At 34.4% G+C, this 13,940-nt stretch overlaps 2 protein-coding genes and 1 pseudogene across 5 annotated transcripts; 2 read left to right on the top strand and 1 right to left on the bottom strand.

Annotated features, from left to right (window-relative positions):
* The first annotated feature begins 251 nt into the window (after nucleotides 1–251).
* On the top strand, nucleotides 252–6,611 carry LOC114277581 (protein SUPPRESSOR OF PPI1 LOCUS 2, chloroplastic-like). Its single transcript, XM_082866993.1, has 9 exons — nucleotides 252–891; nucleotides 3,289–3,347; nucleotides 3,543–3,633; nucleotides 3,871–3,941; nucleotides 4,024–4,102; nucleotides 4,210–4,325; nucleotides 5,763–5,820; nucleotides 6,269–6,340; nucleotides 6,480–6,611. The coding sequence occupies exons 2-7, from the start codon at nucleotides 3,289–3,291 to the stop codon at nucleotides 5,806–5,808; spliced, it is 462 nt and encodes a 153-aa protein (XP_082723119.1). The 5' UTR covers nucleotides 252–891; the 3' UTR covers nucleotides 5,809–5,820; nucleotides 6,269–6,340; nucleotides 6,480–6,611.
* LOC145824254 (pentatricopeptide repeat-containing protein At4g01990, mitochondrial pseudogene) lies at nucleotides 6,249–9,147 on the top strand (annotated as a pseudogene). The gene is made up of 3 exons (XR_014365943.1): nucleotides 6,249–6,764; nucleotides 7,096–7,349; nucleotides 8,986–9,147. The product of XR_014365943.1 is annotated as a pentatricopeptide repeat-containing protein At4g01990, mitochondrial pseudogene (transcript).
* A 1,610-nt stretch (nucleotides 9,148–10,757) lies between these two features.
* On the bottom strand, nucleotides 10,758–12,968 carry LOC145789707 (sucrose nonfermenting 4-like protein). 3 transcript variants are annotated; one of them, XM_082866991.1, is made up of 5 exons: nucleotides 12,878–12,968; nucleotides 12,408–12,545; nucleotides 11,993–12,134; nucleotides 11,720–11,890; nucleotides 10,758–11,071 (listed from the first exon to the last, which is right to left on the bottom strand). In XM_082866991.1, exons 1-5 carry the CDS (start codon nucleotides 12,914–12,916, stop codon nucleotides 11,064–11,066), a joined length of 498 nt encoding a protein of 165 aa, XP_082723117.1. In that variant the 5' UTR covers nucleotides 12,917–12,968; the 3' UTR covers nucleotides 10,758–11,063. The 3 variants fall into 3 exon arrangements, with proteins under 3 accessions (XP_082723117.1, XP_082723118.1, XP_082723116.1); XM_082866990.1 differs by lacking the exon at nucleotides 10,758–11,071 and having other exon boundaries at nucleotides 11,567–11,890; nucleotides 12,878–12,935; XM_082866992.1 differs by lacking the exons at nucleotides 11,720–11,890; nucleotides 11,993–12,134 and having other exon boundaries at nucleotides 12,878–12,967.
* Between the last annotated feature and the right edge of the window lie 972 nt (nucleotides 12,969–13,940).

The raw sequence follows: 13,940 nt of genomic DNA, 5'->3' as shown, positions 1-13,940 counted from the left end.
AAAAAATATATATATTGTGGACCTCTCCCATTACTAAAAGTTAGAGAGGGATGCTAGATCAAAATTTCCTATAAAAAAATCTATGAATACAAAAAATTAAAAAATAAATGTTTTCTTTTTATATTTTTATATTTGGTGTAATTTTATTTTTTTAATGAGATTTATACTTTTAAATGTATCTAAATTTTATACTTTTAAATGTATCTAGATTTATACTTTTACCCCTACTTCTACCAAATAAAAAAAATAATAAATTTTTTTAAGTAAAATAAAAATGAAACAAATAAATTTTCAACTTTAGTAACCTAAAAAAAATTAAAATAAAAATCATTAACCACAAAAATAAAATAAAATAAAATAACAAAAAAAATTTGTTTTTGTTTTCCCGCGCATGAATTCTTCCCCCCCCCTCTCTTTGTTTGTCACCATCCCAAATCCCCAATCCCTAACCTAACACTCCCTCTCACTCTCCTCTCTCTTTTATCTCTTCCGCCTCCTACGTCGTCGCCTCTGGTATCGCCACCGGCGACCACCACCGCCGCCGCCACACCTCCTCCCTCACCGCCCTCTCTCTCTTCTCCTATTCTCTTCACCGGTCGTCTACTTCGTCTTCTCCACTCTCGTCGTCGGATCCAAAACCCTAACCCTACCTTCGATCTTCTCCAATCCCTCCACAAGCCATATGTTCAAATCCAGACCCTACACTCCCCTCAACTGTCTTAGAACCTTTGTTACAAAGGACTATCGTCGGACTCGTCAGAACGGCGATCTCAAACGGGCTGATTGAGATGAGAAAGACCAGGTGGCGAGGCACATTAACGCGTCAGAAACGAAATCAGAAGATGGACAGTTCATCTTTGCCCTAAATTTTCTCTCCATTTCTGCTCAAATGTAAGTATGATATAGTCGTCCTCAATGTGGGTTTCTTGGGTTACTGGTACTAGTCTTGACTGTGCACTTTATGTGTTTGTTTAATTGACTGAATAGTGTGTTTGTTGGAATTACAAAATAAATTTGTCATGTACTGGTTTAAATGTATTATAATATATATTTAGCAAGAAATGCTTGCTTAAAATTAATTATCCAATGCATTGCATAGTCCAACACTAGTTTTTAAGGCTCTGCAAAATGTTTTGTTGATAAAATCTTTTGGCGTGTTCCATAGATTTGTGATCAAATTAGGGGAAAAAGAACATCTTTACACGTTTGTTTTGCATTTCTTAGTGGACCACCATGTGCAGCAGCATAACAATATTTGACCATAGCCGAAGATACTATAACCTCTCTATATGCAGCAGCATAATAATTTTCAGCATAGTACAATGAATTTGAAAAGCATATACTACATGCCACATTATCTGCCGACCTACCTTCCTAAAAAAAACATTGTTTATTTTAATTGTTGTTAAAATTATTATAATTTTATTTGGTAAGGTGATTGTTTTGTTGGAAACAACATGCCTATGAGTTCTGCTCACATGGAACCCAACTTGCATTTTTCTCCAGTTTTTGAGGCCTACGGGATTTCATACTAATTATGTGATACAAAGAATGCTCCAAGCTTTTGCAATATGAATACGAAAAGAAAAAAGAAAGTCCTTTGCATGGAACTTAAAAACTATAGAAAAGTAATAAATAATAATAATCATAGAAAACACAAACAGAGAAAAAAAAAACTTGGGTTTTGGTTAAAGGCAAAAGAGGCTTTTGGAACATATTATCGAATTTAACTTGAATTGAATTGGATGCACATGGCTGATATTAGATAATTATATCCCTAACATTTCCACCCCAGTAATTACAAGGCCCCCTTTTTGCTCCTCCTCTCTATTCCTTTTATAATTTTCATTATCTATATAATTTTGAGTTCAAAATGGAACAGTTTGTTAACATCATTTGGTCGTAATCGTTCCCATCTGCTAGCCATTCAGATATTAATTTTAATTTCTTCATTCGTGTATGAACAATTTCTTCAAGTACTTGTAGTTGTGAATATGCATGACACATAAACCTCAAACAATTGAAAGTTATATGATTTACATTCACCCACAAATTCATCGTTTTCTGACTACTATTACTTTTAATAAAATTCCCCACAATTACTTCTGCATCTATGGACCATTAGTAACAACTTTTCCCATAGGACTGGGCCACATTTGTTGTGTACAAGGTTGGGAATTGGCATCCTGTTGAATTTCCCACAGGATGGGCCACATTTGTTGTGTACAAAGATGGTAATCCTTTTATTAGGGAATAGGATAGAAAAACATTCAAGAAATTTCTATCCCAACCAGTTTTTTCTTGGTTTTTTATTTTTTATTTTTAGCGGGGGGGGAGCATGGCATGGGGTTAATTTCAAAAGTGTTGTTCTCTCTGTAACTTTGCGGGATTACCATGAAGTGATTTGTTATAGACCTATAAAGGATGATCATTTCCATATATTATTCCCTACCTTGCCGTGGTTCCATTGGTGGTAATAGTTCCACATTAGACTCTTATATTGCTGCTATTGTGAGTTGAGAAAAGTTCACATCTATGTTTGAGATTTACAGGCGTGGTGTGAGCACTTTGAGGTTGATGAATGAGTTATAGCTATAAAAGGCAAATTTATTAGTTGACTATGGCTGCATTTTTTGATTTTGTTTTTACGAACCAGTAACTAAGTTTAGTGATAACATCTTTTATGGTACGAACTAGTAACTAAGTTTTGTCATAACATCTTTTATGGTATTGATTTTTTGATTTAAAAAAAAAAAGGAGTTTGACTATAACTTTTGTTTTTTCTCTATAAAGGAGTGCCTGTGCATGACTACATTGCCGGGGCAGCCTCCTTATGGTCAGCTGGTGCCATAGCACCATTATGTATTGTGAAGAAGTCACACCAATGTGATTGTTCCAATGTTAAAAGTCTGACGTATGAATTTGAGTATTTTGTTCGGACAAAAAAAAGCAGTCTTTTGCTAAAGTCTTTGAATTTTGAATACTTTGTTTGTTTGAAAACTCTAACTACTAACGTTTATGTTGCTGAAAGAAAGGTCACAATATTACTATATATGTTGGTTGGCACATGCTATTGTGTTGGTTATATGATACTTTTTGTAGTTTCTTCTTCCTTTTTATTTTTTTTCCAGCTCAATCTTTGATAATATGTAATGGGCATTCTGGTTGAGACCACACAGCCCCCCCCTCACCACACACACACACCAAAAGAAAGATACACATTTTGTTGCCTTCTTTTCTTCTATTAGTAAACCTTGATCTAATGTGTTCTGATTTTGTTATTTGCAGATGCTGGAAGGGCTTCTTAAATTGCCAGAGAACAGGGAGTGCGCTGACTGCAAATGCAAGTATGTTATCTGGAAATTGTCAATGTTGATGACATTGATTGAAATTGTGAAAAAATAATGACATGGATAGAGTCACAGAACCAGATTCGAAAGCAATGGATCTTTGTGCATTATACCATAAAGTAGCTACATGTTATTAGTTATTAATAATTTTTATTTATTTAAGTTGCTGGTAGTGACTCATTTTTCATGCAGAGGTCCTCGATGGGCTAGTGTGAATCTGGGCATCTTTATATGCATGCAATGTTCTGGAATCCACAGAAGTCTTGGAGTGCACATATCAAAGGTGATATTTTGTTCATTGGTTATTGTAAATCAACAATAGAAATTGAAATATACATGATGTATTTATTTATTTTATAAATGTTTCACAACATATTTAAAGTGCATAAGTTGTATTTCGAATAATGCATAACATTGATACTACGAAGAGATTCTTCGCATGGTCTGTTTACATGTTTTCAGATCCAGACCTGACTTAGAAATTGGATTAGGAGAGAAATTAATTATTGTCTTCATGCAGCATGTTCGTACAATTAATGATGATGGCCGCTTTATAAGCAGAGACCTTGACGAGTTTCCAGTGACCTGCAGGTAATTGAGGCTTTTAGTGATCCTATCTTCAAATTAACTGACAAACTGATTCAAACTTCTCTGTGAATTACCTGTTGTACAGTGGCAGTTATGAGGACAATATGGTAGTACTGAAGCAGGAGTCTCAATTTGCAAAGGCAAATGATTGTAGTTTCAGTCGAGTAATATATCTTTAATTACCAAACTAAATCTAAATATTGTTATTGCCAATGTGATTCAAAAACTTAAAAGTGCTATATTTTTTACTTTGAATTTGTTTTATATGCAGTTTAGTCTGCAAATAGAACAACGAATTCCCGTTCTATCCAGGTGGCTGATCTTCAACCGATTCAAATTTACTGCATCACAGGGAGTTAAACTTGGGCCAGCATTTCTCTTGACAAGGTGAGCATAATAAGAAGAATCATGCAGGAAGTAAGGAAGCATAAAAAACACTCTTTAGAATTCTTTTGATTAAACTTTATAACCGAGGTATAGTAGCTACTAGCTACTAGCTAGGGACTTGGAAGTTAAGAAGTAAAAGAAAAGAAAGGATTATGCCATGAGAAACACAACTAAAGTGGAAGATATTGTTATTCTCAAAATAGGATTCAATATCAAACTAAACAATTTTCTTTTGCAATAGATAAATTTGCTAAAAAGAGAAAGCACAAGTTAACTGCTGGGGTATGCTTTTGAAGGGTGATTCCTGACCCTTTTTCGAACTTCACAGAGCCCGTTATGAAACATAGTGCTTTACTTGCATTTCCAATATGTTTCCTGTAATTAGTAAATGATCTGAAAAGTGTTTTTTTTTTTTGGTGCAAAATTTACATCTTTTCCTTTGACAGCTTGACAGGTGGCTTAATGATGAAGCAAACAAAATCTCCACCTTTTCCTTCTATTTACTTTATTGTTTTGGGTGATCTAAGAAGCACAAATACATCTAAAAAAGTGCTGTGCCTGTGTTGAATACATGTTGGACACGTGTCCAAACATGTTATATTATTATTATTATTTAAATTTTTTTAGATACAGATAGTTGGACACGCTTTCGACACTTGGGGAACACACTCATCCATCACTATGAAACATCTTACAAGTTTGATGAAAGTAACTTGGGATTTAATGATAAAGAAAAACAACAGAGATTTATACATATTAATCCTTACTCCTTTAGATTTTAAGAAGTGATGTTAAATCTCTGAATGAAATATTCATATATAACATATGATAAATATATAAAACTATATATTTTTTGGGCTTGCCCGTGTCATGTCGTGTCGTGTCGTGTGTCTATGCTTCTTAGTGGCTAATAATGAGGCTTTTCTTCATGGAACAAGGAGAAAGGACAATTTCCTGTGCAGCATCCTTGGTGGGTGCATGCTTTACTTTGTTTCTAGTTGAAATTTATGCTGAAAATCTTCTTACATGGATTAGATTTCTGACAAGAATTTTGGATGTCTTCGTTTGGGCATTACTGCACCTCCTTCAATGAGAAAGCGACATTCTTTATTTGTTAAAGTCCTCTACGAACTAAAAAAAATCAATGTTAAATAGTTTCTTGTAGAATGTATGCTAAATTTTGTTTCTTCTTGTTTGTGATGTGTAATTTTAAATTTTGAATGAGGCAAGTTGAAGTGAATGTATGTGGATGCATGTGGCTGTTATTACCAAAAATATAATTACAAAATAGTTAGGAACACTCTTATAAAATTTCACGTCACTCAACTCTTAACTTTTGTTTAATTGGTTGTTGAGTTTTTGAATATGGGTTAAATTTATCTAGCGAATATTGCTCCAATAGTGTACTAACATGCCATCTCAACTTAATGTTTCTAGGATGATTTCTTACCAAGAATGTCAACCCCTTGGAACGTATATTTAAATTTCTCTTCAGGTGAGTTGTGTTCCTTTTATACGATGACTTTGAGAAGCCTTTGAATCTTTGAACCTAATCCTGACATGTGCAAGGTATATGAGTTTAATTGACAAAAATAGAATGATTGTTGCTATATGATAATTCAGCACATCAACTGGTATTTATTTTCTATATATTTTTTTGTAGCTGTTGAAGCCAGCTCATCTATGGCTATATATTGTATATTGTATAAGATTCAAAGTGTTGTGATTGCTGTCAATATGTAGTTGAAAAATAGTTTAATGTAGTTTTATTTCTGTTGGGAGCTCTTCAAATGGCTTGTGTGTGTTGCTTACCATTGTCTGATTAGTCTGTATGTTGATACATCCAATTTAGACGAGGTCCATCGAGTTTGGAACTCCCTGAAGTCGGGTTTTCCAAAGACGACTAATGTGAGTTATCGTGTTATGCTTCATGCTCTTGACAGATTGAACGATATCGATGGCCCAAAGAGATGCTTTGAGGAATGGGAGTCGAGTTACTCCAGCTATGATATCAGGTTAGCAAATGTTGCTATAAGTGCTTACCTAAAAAATGACATGATCGTAGAAGCTGAATCGGTCCTTGATGAGGCCATCAAGAGATCAGAAGGACCTTTTTTTAAGGCTTGGGATATGTTCATGATGTTTTTCTTGAAGCAACATCGAGTGGATTCCGCTTTGAAGTACATGGAGGCAGCTTTGGGGCATCCAAAATCTGAAAGTGTTGATAAAGTTCTGAAGTATTTTGAGGAAGAGAAAAATGTTGATGGTGCTGAAGAGTTATGCAAGATGTTGAAGAAGGTTAATCGTCTTGATTCCAAGGCCTATGATTCTTTGCTTCGAACATATATTGCTGCTGGAAAACCAGCACCTGATATGCGGATGAGGATAAAGGCAGATGGTATTGAAGTGAACAGCGAGTTTGAGAATTTGCTTGAAACGGTTTGCCCCAAATGAGTTGGGGAGTCCTCTAGTATCCCTGACAAAGCAAACAGTTTTTAGTAGTTTCATTCAATGCGGATGCTAAAAGTTTCTGTCATGTATAACAGTTACATTGTGATACATTATTTTTTCAAAAATGCTTCGGACCCTAGAGCAGCAGCTCTAGAGCGGCACTAATGACGTGGCTCAGAGCTGGCAACCACGTTCGCTAACTCGCTTTTCTCTCTTTCTCATTCTTGATTTCAAAATTTCAAACTTATTTTCCAAATTTCTCTCTCTATATTCAAAACCTACTCTTATCTCTCTCTGTATTTGTGATCTTCCCCGACAGAGCACGGCTCTACTCCAACCCTCGCTGGACGATCGACTCTGTCCCTCAATCCCAAAGGCGACCGACTGCGTCTCTGTCTCCCTCGATTCTCTCGTTTCTCGCTGTCTTCGACTTCTCACTCCTCGACGGAGCGTAGTTCCACTCTAACCCCGCCAATGATCGACTCGCACAGCGAGGAGTTTCTGTCTTCTGTGGACTCTCTGTTAGTCTGTCTTCTCTCGACTCTCTGTTTGATCAGCGACTCCAATCTACAGGTATATAACTTACAAATTGGTTTAGGGTTAGGGCATGTATATATAACAGTATAACTTAGAGGTTTGATTTAGGATTTGTAATATAGAAATTAATTAGGGTTTGTATATATAACAGTATAACTTATATGTAATTTAGAAATCGATTTAGGGTTTGTGTGTATATATGACTTAGAGATTGATTTAGGGATTCTATTTAATTTTCTTTTGAAGCAAAAATAATAATAATAATAATAATAATAATAATAATAATAATAATAATAATAATAATAATAATAATAATAATAATAATAATAATAATATGTTGTTGTTGTTGTTGTTGTTGTTGTTGATATATATTGAAAAGGGTATGAGCATTCTGAAAACCTTCTTCTTGTTGAGGTTGAGGTCCAGTCTAAGTATTATTAATAGTACAAATGAAAATCAGTTTCGGATCAAACTGTAGTTAGGTTATATAAGCTACTTCATTAAAGATGGAAACAAAATGTTACTTTTTTGAACTCCTGAGCCCACCTGATCCATAACATAGAAGTGCTGAAAAAGAAATTGTAATCCAGCTGATCCATAACATATGCCATTGCAAGAGACCGAGAAATGTTTATGGCATTTAATCTCTGCTCAGCAGTGAACCTGTACATTTCCAATTGGTTATCCTTGAATGCTTGAACTTCCCATGATTTCATATCCATATATGGAGGCAAAGCATAAGATTCCTCAGGCAAAGGGCAGTGTTTTATATCATGCTCTTCTCTTTCAAATTCCATCTTTGGAAGTTCAGCAACCAAAAAACCACCACAAATGGATGTTTCACCATAGGAAAAACCACGGCTCTGCACTCGGGAATAAATTCTGCCTACAATTCAAATCAACATCGTCCCTAAATTTAAATTAATGAAGAGTGATCAGGAACGACAAAGAATGGAGGTTCAACTTATATAGGCACAGAGTCAGAAAAATATCATGCTTGTTGATTTGAAATGGCAGCTTCTGCCACTCTTAACCCTGTTGGAACACTAAAATTACTGATTAATATCACAATATCAGTTGCATTAACTCTTTCCGTAGACAATCTTTGGCCTCCCATGAGAATTGAACTTAGTCCATTTCATATATTTCCTTCTCTTAGTATTGTTCCAATTCCAAGCTGCTAGTTCTACTAATTTATTTATTAGAGCTCAGTAATTGCTTAGATATTTGTAAACAAAAGTCTACGTGTCTGTATGTATATTAGATACAGAAAGAACTTCACCATGGTGAAACCTTAGACAATTGAGTGTCCCTATGCTTTAGGTGCCTTTTCCTGGATTAGAGTTGTACACTGTTTTTTTTTTTTTTTTTGATAGAATTATATGGCCGTGCTTTTTAGACTGGGTATGCTTGTTCAAACTTCATTAGTCAGGCTGCTAGTTATCATGATGGTATAATATCAGATGTTCAATATTCTGCTATTTGAACTGAGTTATTTTGCTTTTGTTGATGTTGGTATAATATCATAAACCATTTGTTGTTCATGTTGGGATGGTATAATACCAAAGTGTAGCTCTTGTTTGCTTTCATTTAATTCATACCTTTCCTACTTTTTAAACAGTTTTGAGACTAATACACTAACTGATTGAGATTTGACTTCATATTTTTGTAGATGTCAACTTCAAATGCTAGCGGCAGTACCTCAGATCATTTGAAGAACAGTGTAAATGGAAAACATACCAACCGTCACCGAACAACTTCGAAGTATGGGTGAACACTTGTAATTTCAAAGCGAACAACTTCAAATTCAAAGCACGCAGATGCAAAAATTTCAGACAGATCTTTTTCTTCCTTGTAATTATTGTTGTATTAGTTACGAATATGTAATAATTTAAATAACAGTTACAAGTTGAAATAGATGATATGTATGAAAATTTATGATATATGACAGTTATTTTGGAGGAGTATAAACATGTAATCTGTTATCTGTTTGTTTGTTTGAAGAATGTTTGAACACAGGTTGTTAAAATTATGTTTGTTTGTTTGTTTGAGGAATGCTTGAACACGGGTTGTTATATGTTTGTTTGTTTGAGGAATGCTTCAACACAGGTTGTTACATGTTTAATGAATGCTTGTTTGTTTGAAAAATATTTTGACACAGGTTGTTATATGTGTGTTTGTTTGAAGAATGATTGCATAGGTTTTTTGTTTGAAGAATGATTGCACAGGTTTTCTAACACAGTTTTCTGCACAGATATTTTAAACACAGAATTTGAACACTAGTTTTTCAACACAGATTTTGAAGAGATATTTTGAACATAGCTTGTTCAAGACAGATTTTTTCACACAGGTTTTTGAAGACAGATTTTTTCACACAGGTTTTTTAGCACAGTTTTGAAGACAGATTTTTTTACACAGGTTTTTAGAGACAGATTTGAAGACTGATTTTTTTAACACAATTTTGAAGACAGATTTTTTCACACAGGTTTTTGAAGACTGATTTTTTTTTCACAGGTTTTTGAGCACAGTTTTGAAGACAGATTTTATGACACAGGTTTTTGCAGACGGATTTGAAGACAGATTTTTTCAACACAGTTTTGAAGATAGATTTTTTCAGAGAGGTTTTTTAACACAGTTTTTTGCAACAGGTGTTTTGACACAGGTTTTTGAAGACTGATTTTTTTGCACAGGTTTTTGAAGACTGGTTTTTTTGCACAGGTTTTTGAAGACAGATTTTTTCACACAGGTTTTTGAAGACTGATTTTTTTTTCACAGGTTTTTGAGCACAGTTTTGAAGACAGATTTTATGACACAGGTTTTTGCAGACGGATTTGAAGACAGATTTTTTCAACACAGTTTTGAAGATAGATTTTTTCAGAGAGGTTTTTTAACACAGTTTTTTGCAACAGGTGTTTTGACACAGGTTTTTGCAGACAGATTTTTTCACACAGGTTTTTTAACACAATTTTCTGCAGCAGATTTTTTCACAGGTTTTTGCAGACAGATTTTTTGAACACAGTTTTGAGGACAGTTTTTTTAACACAGATTTTTCAACACAGCTTTTTGAAGACAGATTTTTTCACACATTGAAAAAGTTTTTGGAGCACAGATTTTGTAACACATTAAATCCATTTCTGTATAGAGCAAGATAGCATATAACAACAAAACAATATCAAATTTTTATAAATTTCATAAATTATGCTCCATCAAATATAACAACAAAGCAACATTAAATTACTCCAACCACAAAATAAACTCCAACTTAAAATTACAAGTTTCCAACTAATGAAAACGAGACTCATTTCCGTCCATTTGTACATTGAAGTCAACAACAGAAGACGGTTGCACTCCATAAATTTGATTCAAACCAATCTCCATTTATGCTCATTCAAAAAGAAGTGTCACCACTATTCGAACCAATCTCCATTTCTGCTCATTCAAAAATACCATATGAAATCAATGATTTAATAGATTAATAGAATAACCTGTTTCATTACAATAGAATAACCTGTTTAATAGAATAATAGAATAAAAGAATAACCTATTTCATTACCAGTTACCCTTTCAATGATGCAAGCTCTTGTATGTTTCATTACAATAGATTATTCAAAAATTAACAATAGATTATAACATATGCCATTGAAAGAAGCTTTAAACTGATAAAACCTCCTTCAAACCTTCTCTTTCAGAGTCACGTTGATGATTCCTATTGGAGATTTAGGTCGATAATGTTCATCCGTATCCACCTCTTCAATTTCCTGGTAAGCACATTGCAGGACATGCGTTCAAACATCAATAAAGAATATGATTTAATGACTTGAAAACTAAAAGCATGACATATCTTTTCCCCCATTAACTTAACATGATCCAACTGGCTTGATATAGTGCCATTTGACTATATTAACGACGAATGCAAGCATCTTCTTTTTTTTTTTTTTTTTTTTGGCCCAATGTAATGGGCTAAGACGATTGGGGAGCCACCACCACACCACCAAAAAAAACTTTACTAGTTTATCGAGATAACCCATCTAGATATAATGTTTGACTAATTAGCAGTCAAACTAATAGATGGTAACACCAATTCAACTGAAGAATGATGATATTGGATCATTAAATGTTTTTAAAATATGACAATGCATAAAGTAGCAGCCTAAAAGGAACATTTTGCAGAACCAGCAATTTCATGTAAAAAAAATGAATTGAGTGAAAACATGTGTTCGTTCAATAACAGAAATCGATTATACTGCAATGTCACACTAAGAGAGAGAGAGAGAGAGAGAGAGAGAGAGAGAGAGAGAGCATGCAGGCACTTTTTTTATTATAGGAATTGTTCGTGTGTGGGGTGCAAGTCAGGTATACATAAAGGTAAAACTTTAGGCTGAAATATTAGAAAAGTTGATGAGCACCTTCTATCAATATATTAAGAGCATAACTAAGAGTTTCACTGGGACGTAATGCTAACAAATGACCATGTGCTTCTCCAACTTCACTTTTCCATGTACCTAAAGGGAGGCTACCGACCGGTTGTCGTAGAATAGGTAGACAACCAGGATGGTTTTTAAAGTGCCTGCATATATCTAAGTTTTACGAGAAAAAGAGAGAAGAGAAGGTAAGCTATTAACAACATACACAATATTACTAGAGAATGGATCTTTAAATAACTTGACAAAGCCACCCACATTTTAGTATTCCACCGAGGCATGCTATGTGTAACAACAGTGGGCAAGATTCCTCTATTGTTGAGTATATAATGGGAACAGTTGATATCTTATTTTGCAAAATCATCAGAGCCATATCTTTTAGAGACTCATCGGGACCAGCCTGTGGGTTACAGTAAAAGGGCAAAGAACTACAATATTAAAATCTATGAAACGCTACCATATGAGAATATAACCATATATCTCATCAATTGAAAAAATGAAAAATTGAAACATTTATTAAGAAATCTACCACCAAGAAATTCAAGTTTCCTTTACGAAGTTTCATGTGTGTGTTTTGCAAAAAGATGGGGGGAGGGGGGATTAGATGATGGGAACATGAATAAAAGCAAAAAGGCCCAAATCCCCTGAATATTCTGTGGGCAAGAGCACTCACCCATATTAAAGGCCTACCAAACATCAGCTGTGCAGCCCTAAACGCTTCTCCATATTGTTGGGATTTCCCTTCTTTGCAGGCAGATATTGTATGCACTTCCAGTTGTTCATCAGTCAGTGTTGCACGATTTCTATGAAGCTGCAGAAATTAACAAGCAAACATAAATTGATTATCCAAAAAACAAATATCTCAAGAAGAGAGCATGACATACATTGAATTACAAGGGATGCAAACAACAACATAATAATGAAGTCATATCTCCAAAAGATAAGCAATGAGTTGCTAGTAACTGATTGTAGAAGTCAAATTGTCAAAATTGAACTATTGACCAGCTAACCAAATGCATGCACCATCAAGAAAGAGGGGAGCCCACAGAAAGAATGTGCAGTGTAAAAGCTGTCTGCAACTTACAGGTTTATGCTAGAATAAGCACCTAATTCTGGCTAGCAGATAAGAACATGCATTAATACCTCCATCAATATCAAAATGAAATCAGAAGCAGTCAGCATCCCCAAAATTTGTCTACGATTGCTATCCTAGATTGGCACAACAGTAAGTCCCTGGGAAAAAAAGAAAAAAAAGAAAGAAAGAAGAAATAATCAACATGGTTAACATAAAAGAAAAATGAAAGCATTGATGCAAACAAGTTGAATTCCTTGAGGGAGAAGAAAAAAGAAAAGGAAAGAGAGCATATATATAACCTTATATACCCTATAGTTGGGTCAAATATTGTTGGGTCAAATATTGTACTAAATTCAGTAACTGCCAAACATATTTCAAATCGAGGATAATGAGCATTCTGACACCTCCGGGTGGATTTGCTTGCCAGTGGCCATCCATCGATTACTAGAACATAGATAATTATAGACACGTTGCATGTACAATATCTCATTAGCTGTTTGGTGACTCCTCTTGTATTAAATGCCTCTATTCTTGGATTAAGTTGGGTGTTGCAGAGATCAGCAGATAATTTCGAAAGGATAGTAGTTGAAGGTCTGTAATCGTCCCTTTTCACAAGCTTCAGAAGCAATACTTTTTTTCTTTTCTAATGTACCTGAGGAGAAGAATCTAAAAACTTTGAAGACAACAAGATCTGTACAGTCTTAAAATTGCATTTTCCAGATATCGTCTCTCTTAGATCTAAGTCAAAGCAGAACAAGATAATTTGTCTGTGATTTTGAATCAATTTGGTAATGGTATGGGTGGAACCATGAAGCGAGAGGCATGCCTAGCTTGATCTCTAGCCAATCCAGTGTTGTTTCTTTCTAATCAATACATTTTCCACCATAAATTATCAAATGATCAAGTTCTCTACATTTTGGACAACACAAACTTCATCTAAATAACAATGGTCTCCTGCTTAGATTCTTAAAGTAGCTAATTTTGATCCCTTCCTTTGTGGTTGGTGTGAAGACTAAATAAAAGGTATGCCGAAGAGAAAAACCATTTTCCACTGCACAGATCTAACATACAGGGGCATGCTGGGTACAGAGTGTCAGGACCTTCAAGTCGTATGTATTCAAGATATACAAA

The sequence above is a fragment of the Camellia sinensis genome, chromosome 4 (assembly GCF_055761805.1).
Source record: "Camellia sinensis isolate YWXY chromosome 4, ASM5576180v1, whole genome shotgun sequence".
NCBI classification, from domain to species: domain Eukaryota; kingdom Viridiplantae; phylum Streptophyta; class Magnoliopsida; order Ericales; family Theaceae; genus Camellia; species Camellia sinensis.
The sequence above is the reverse complement of the archived record's forward strand: the minus strand, read 5'-3'. Positions and strand labels throughout refer to the sequence as shown.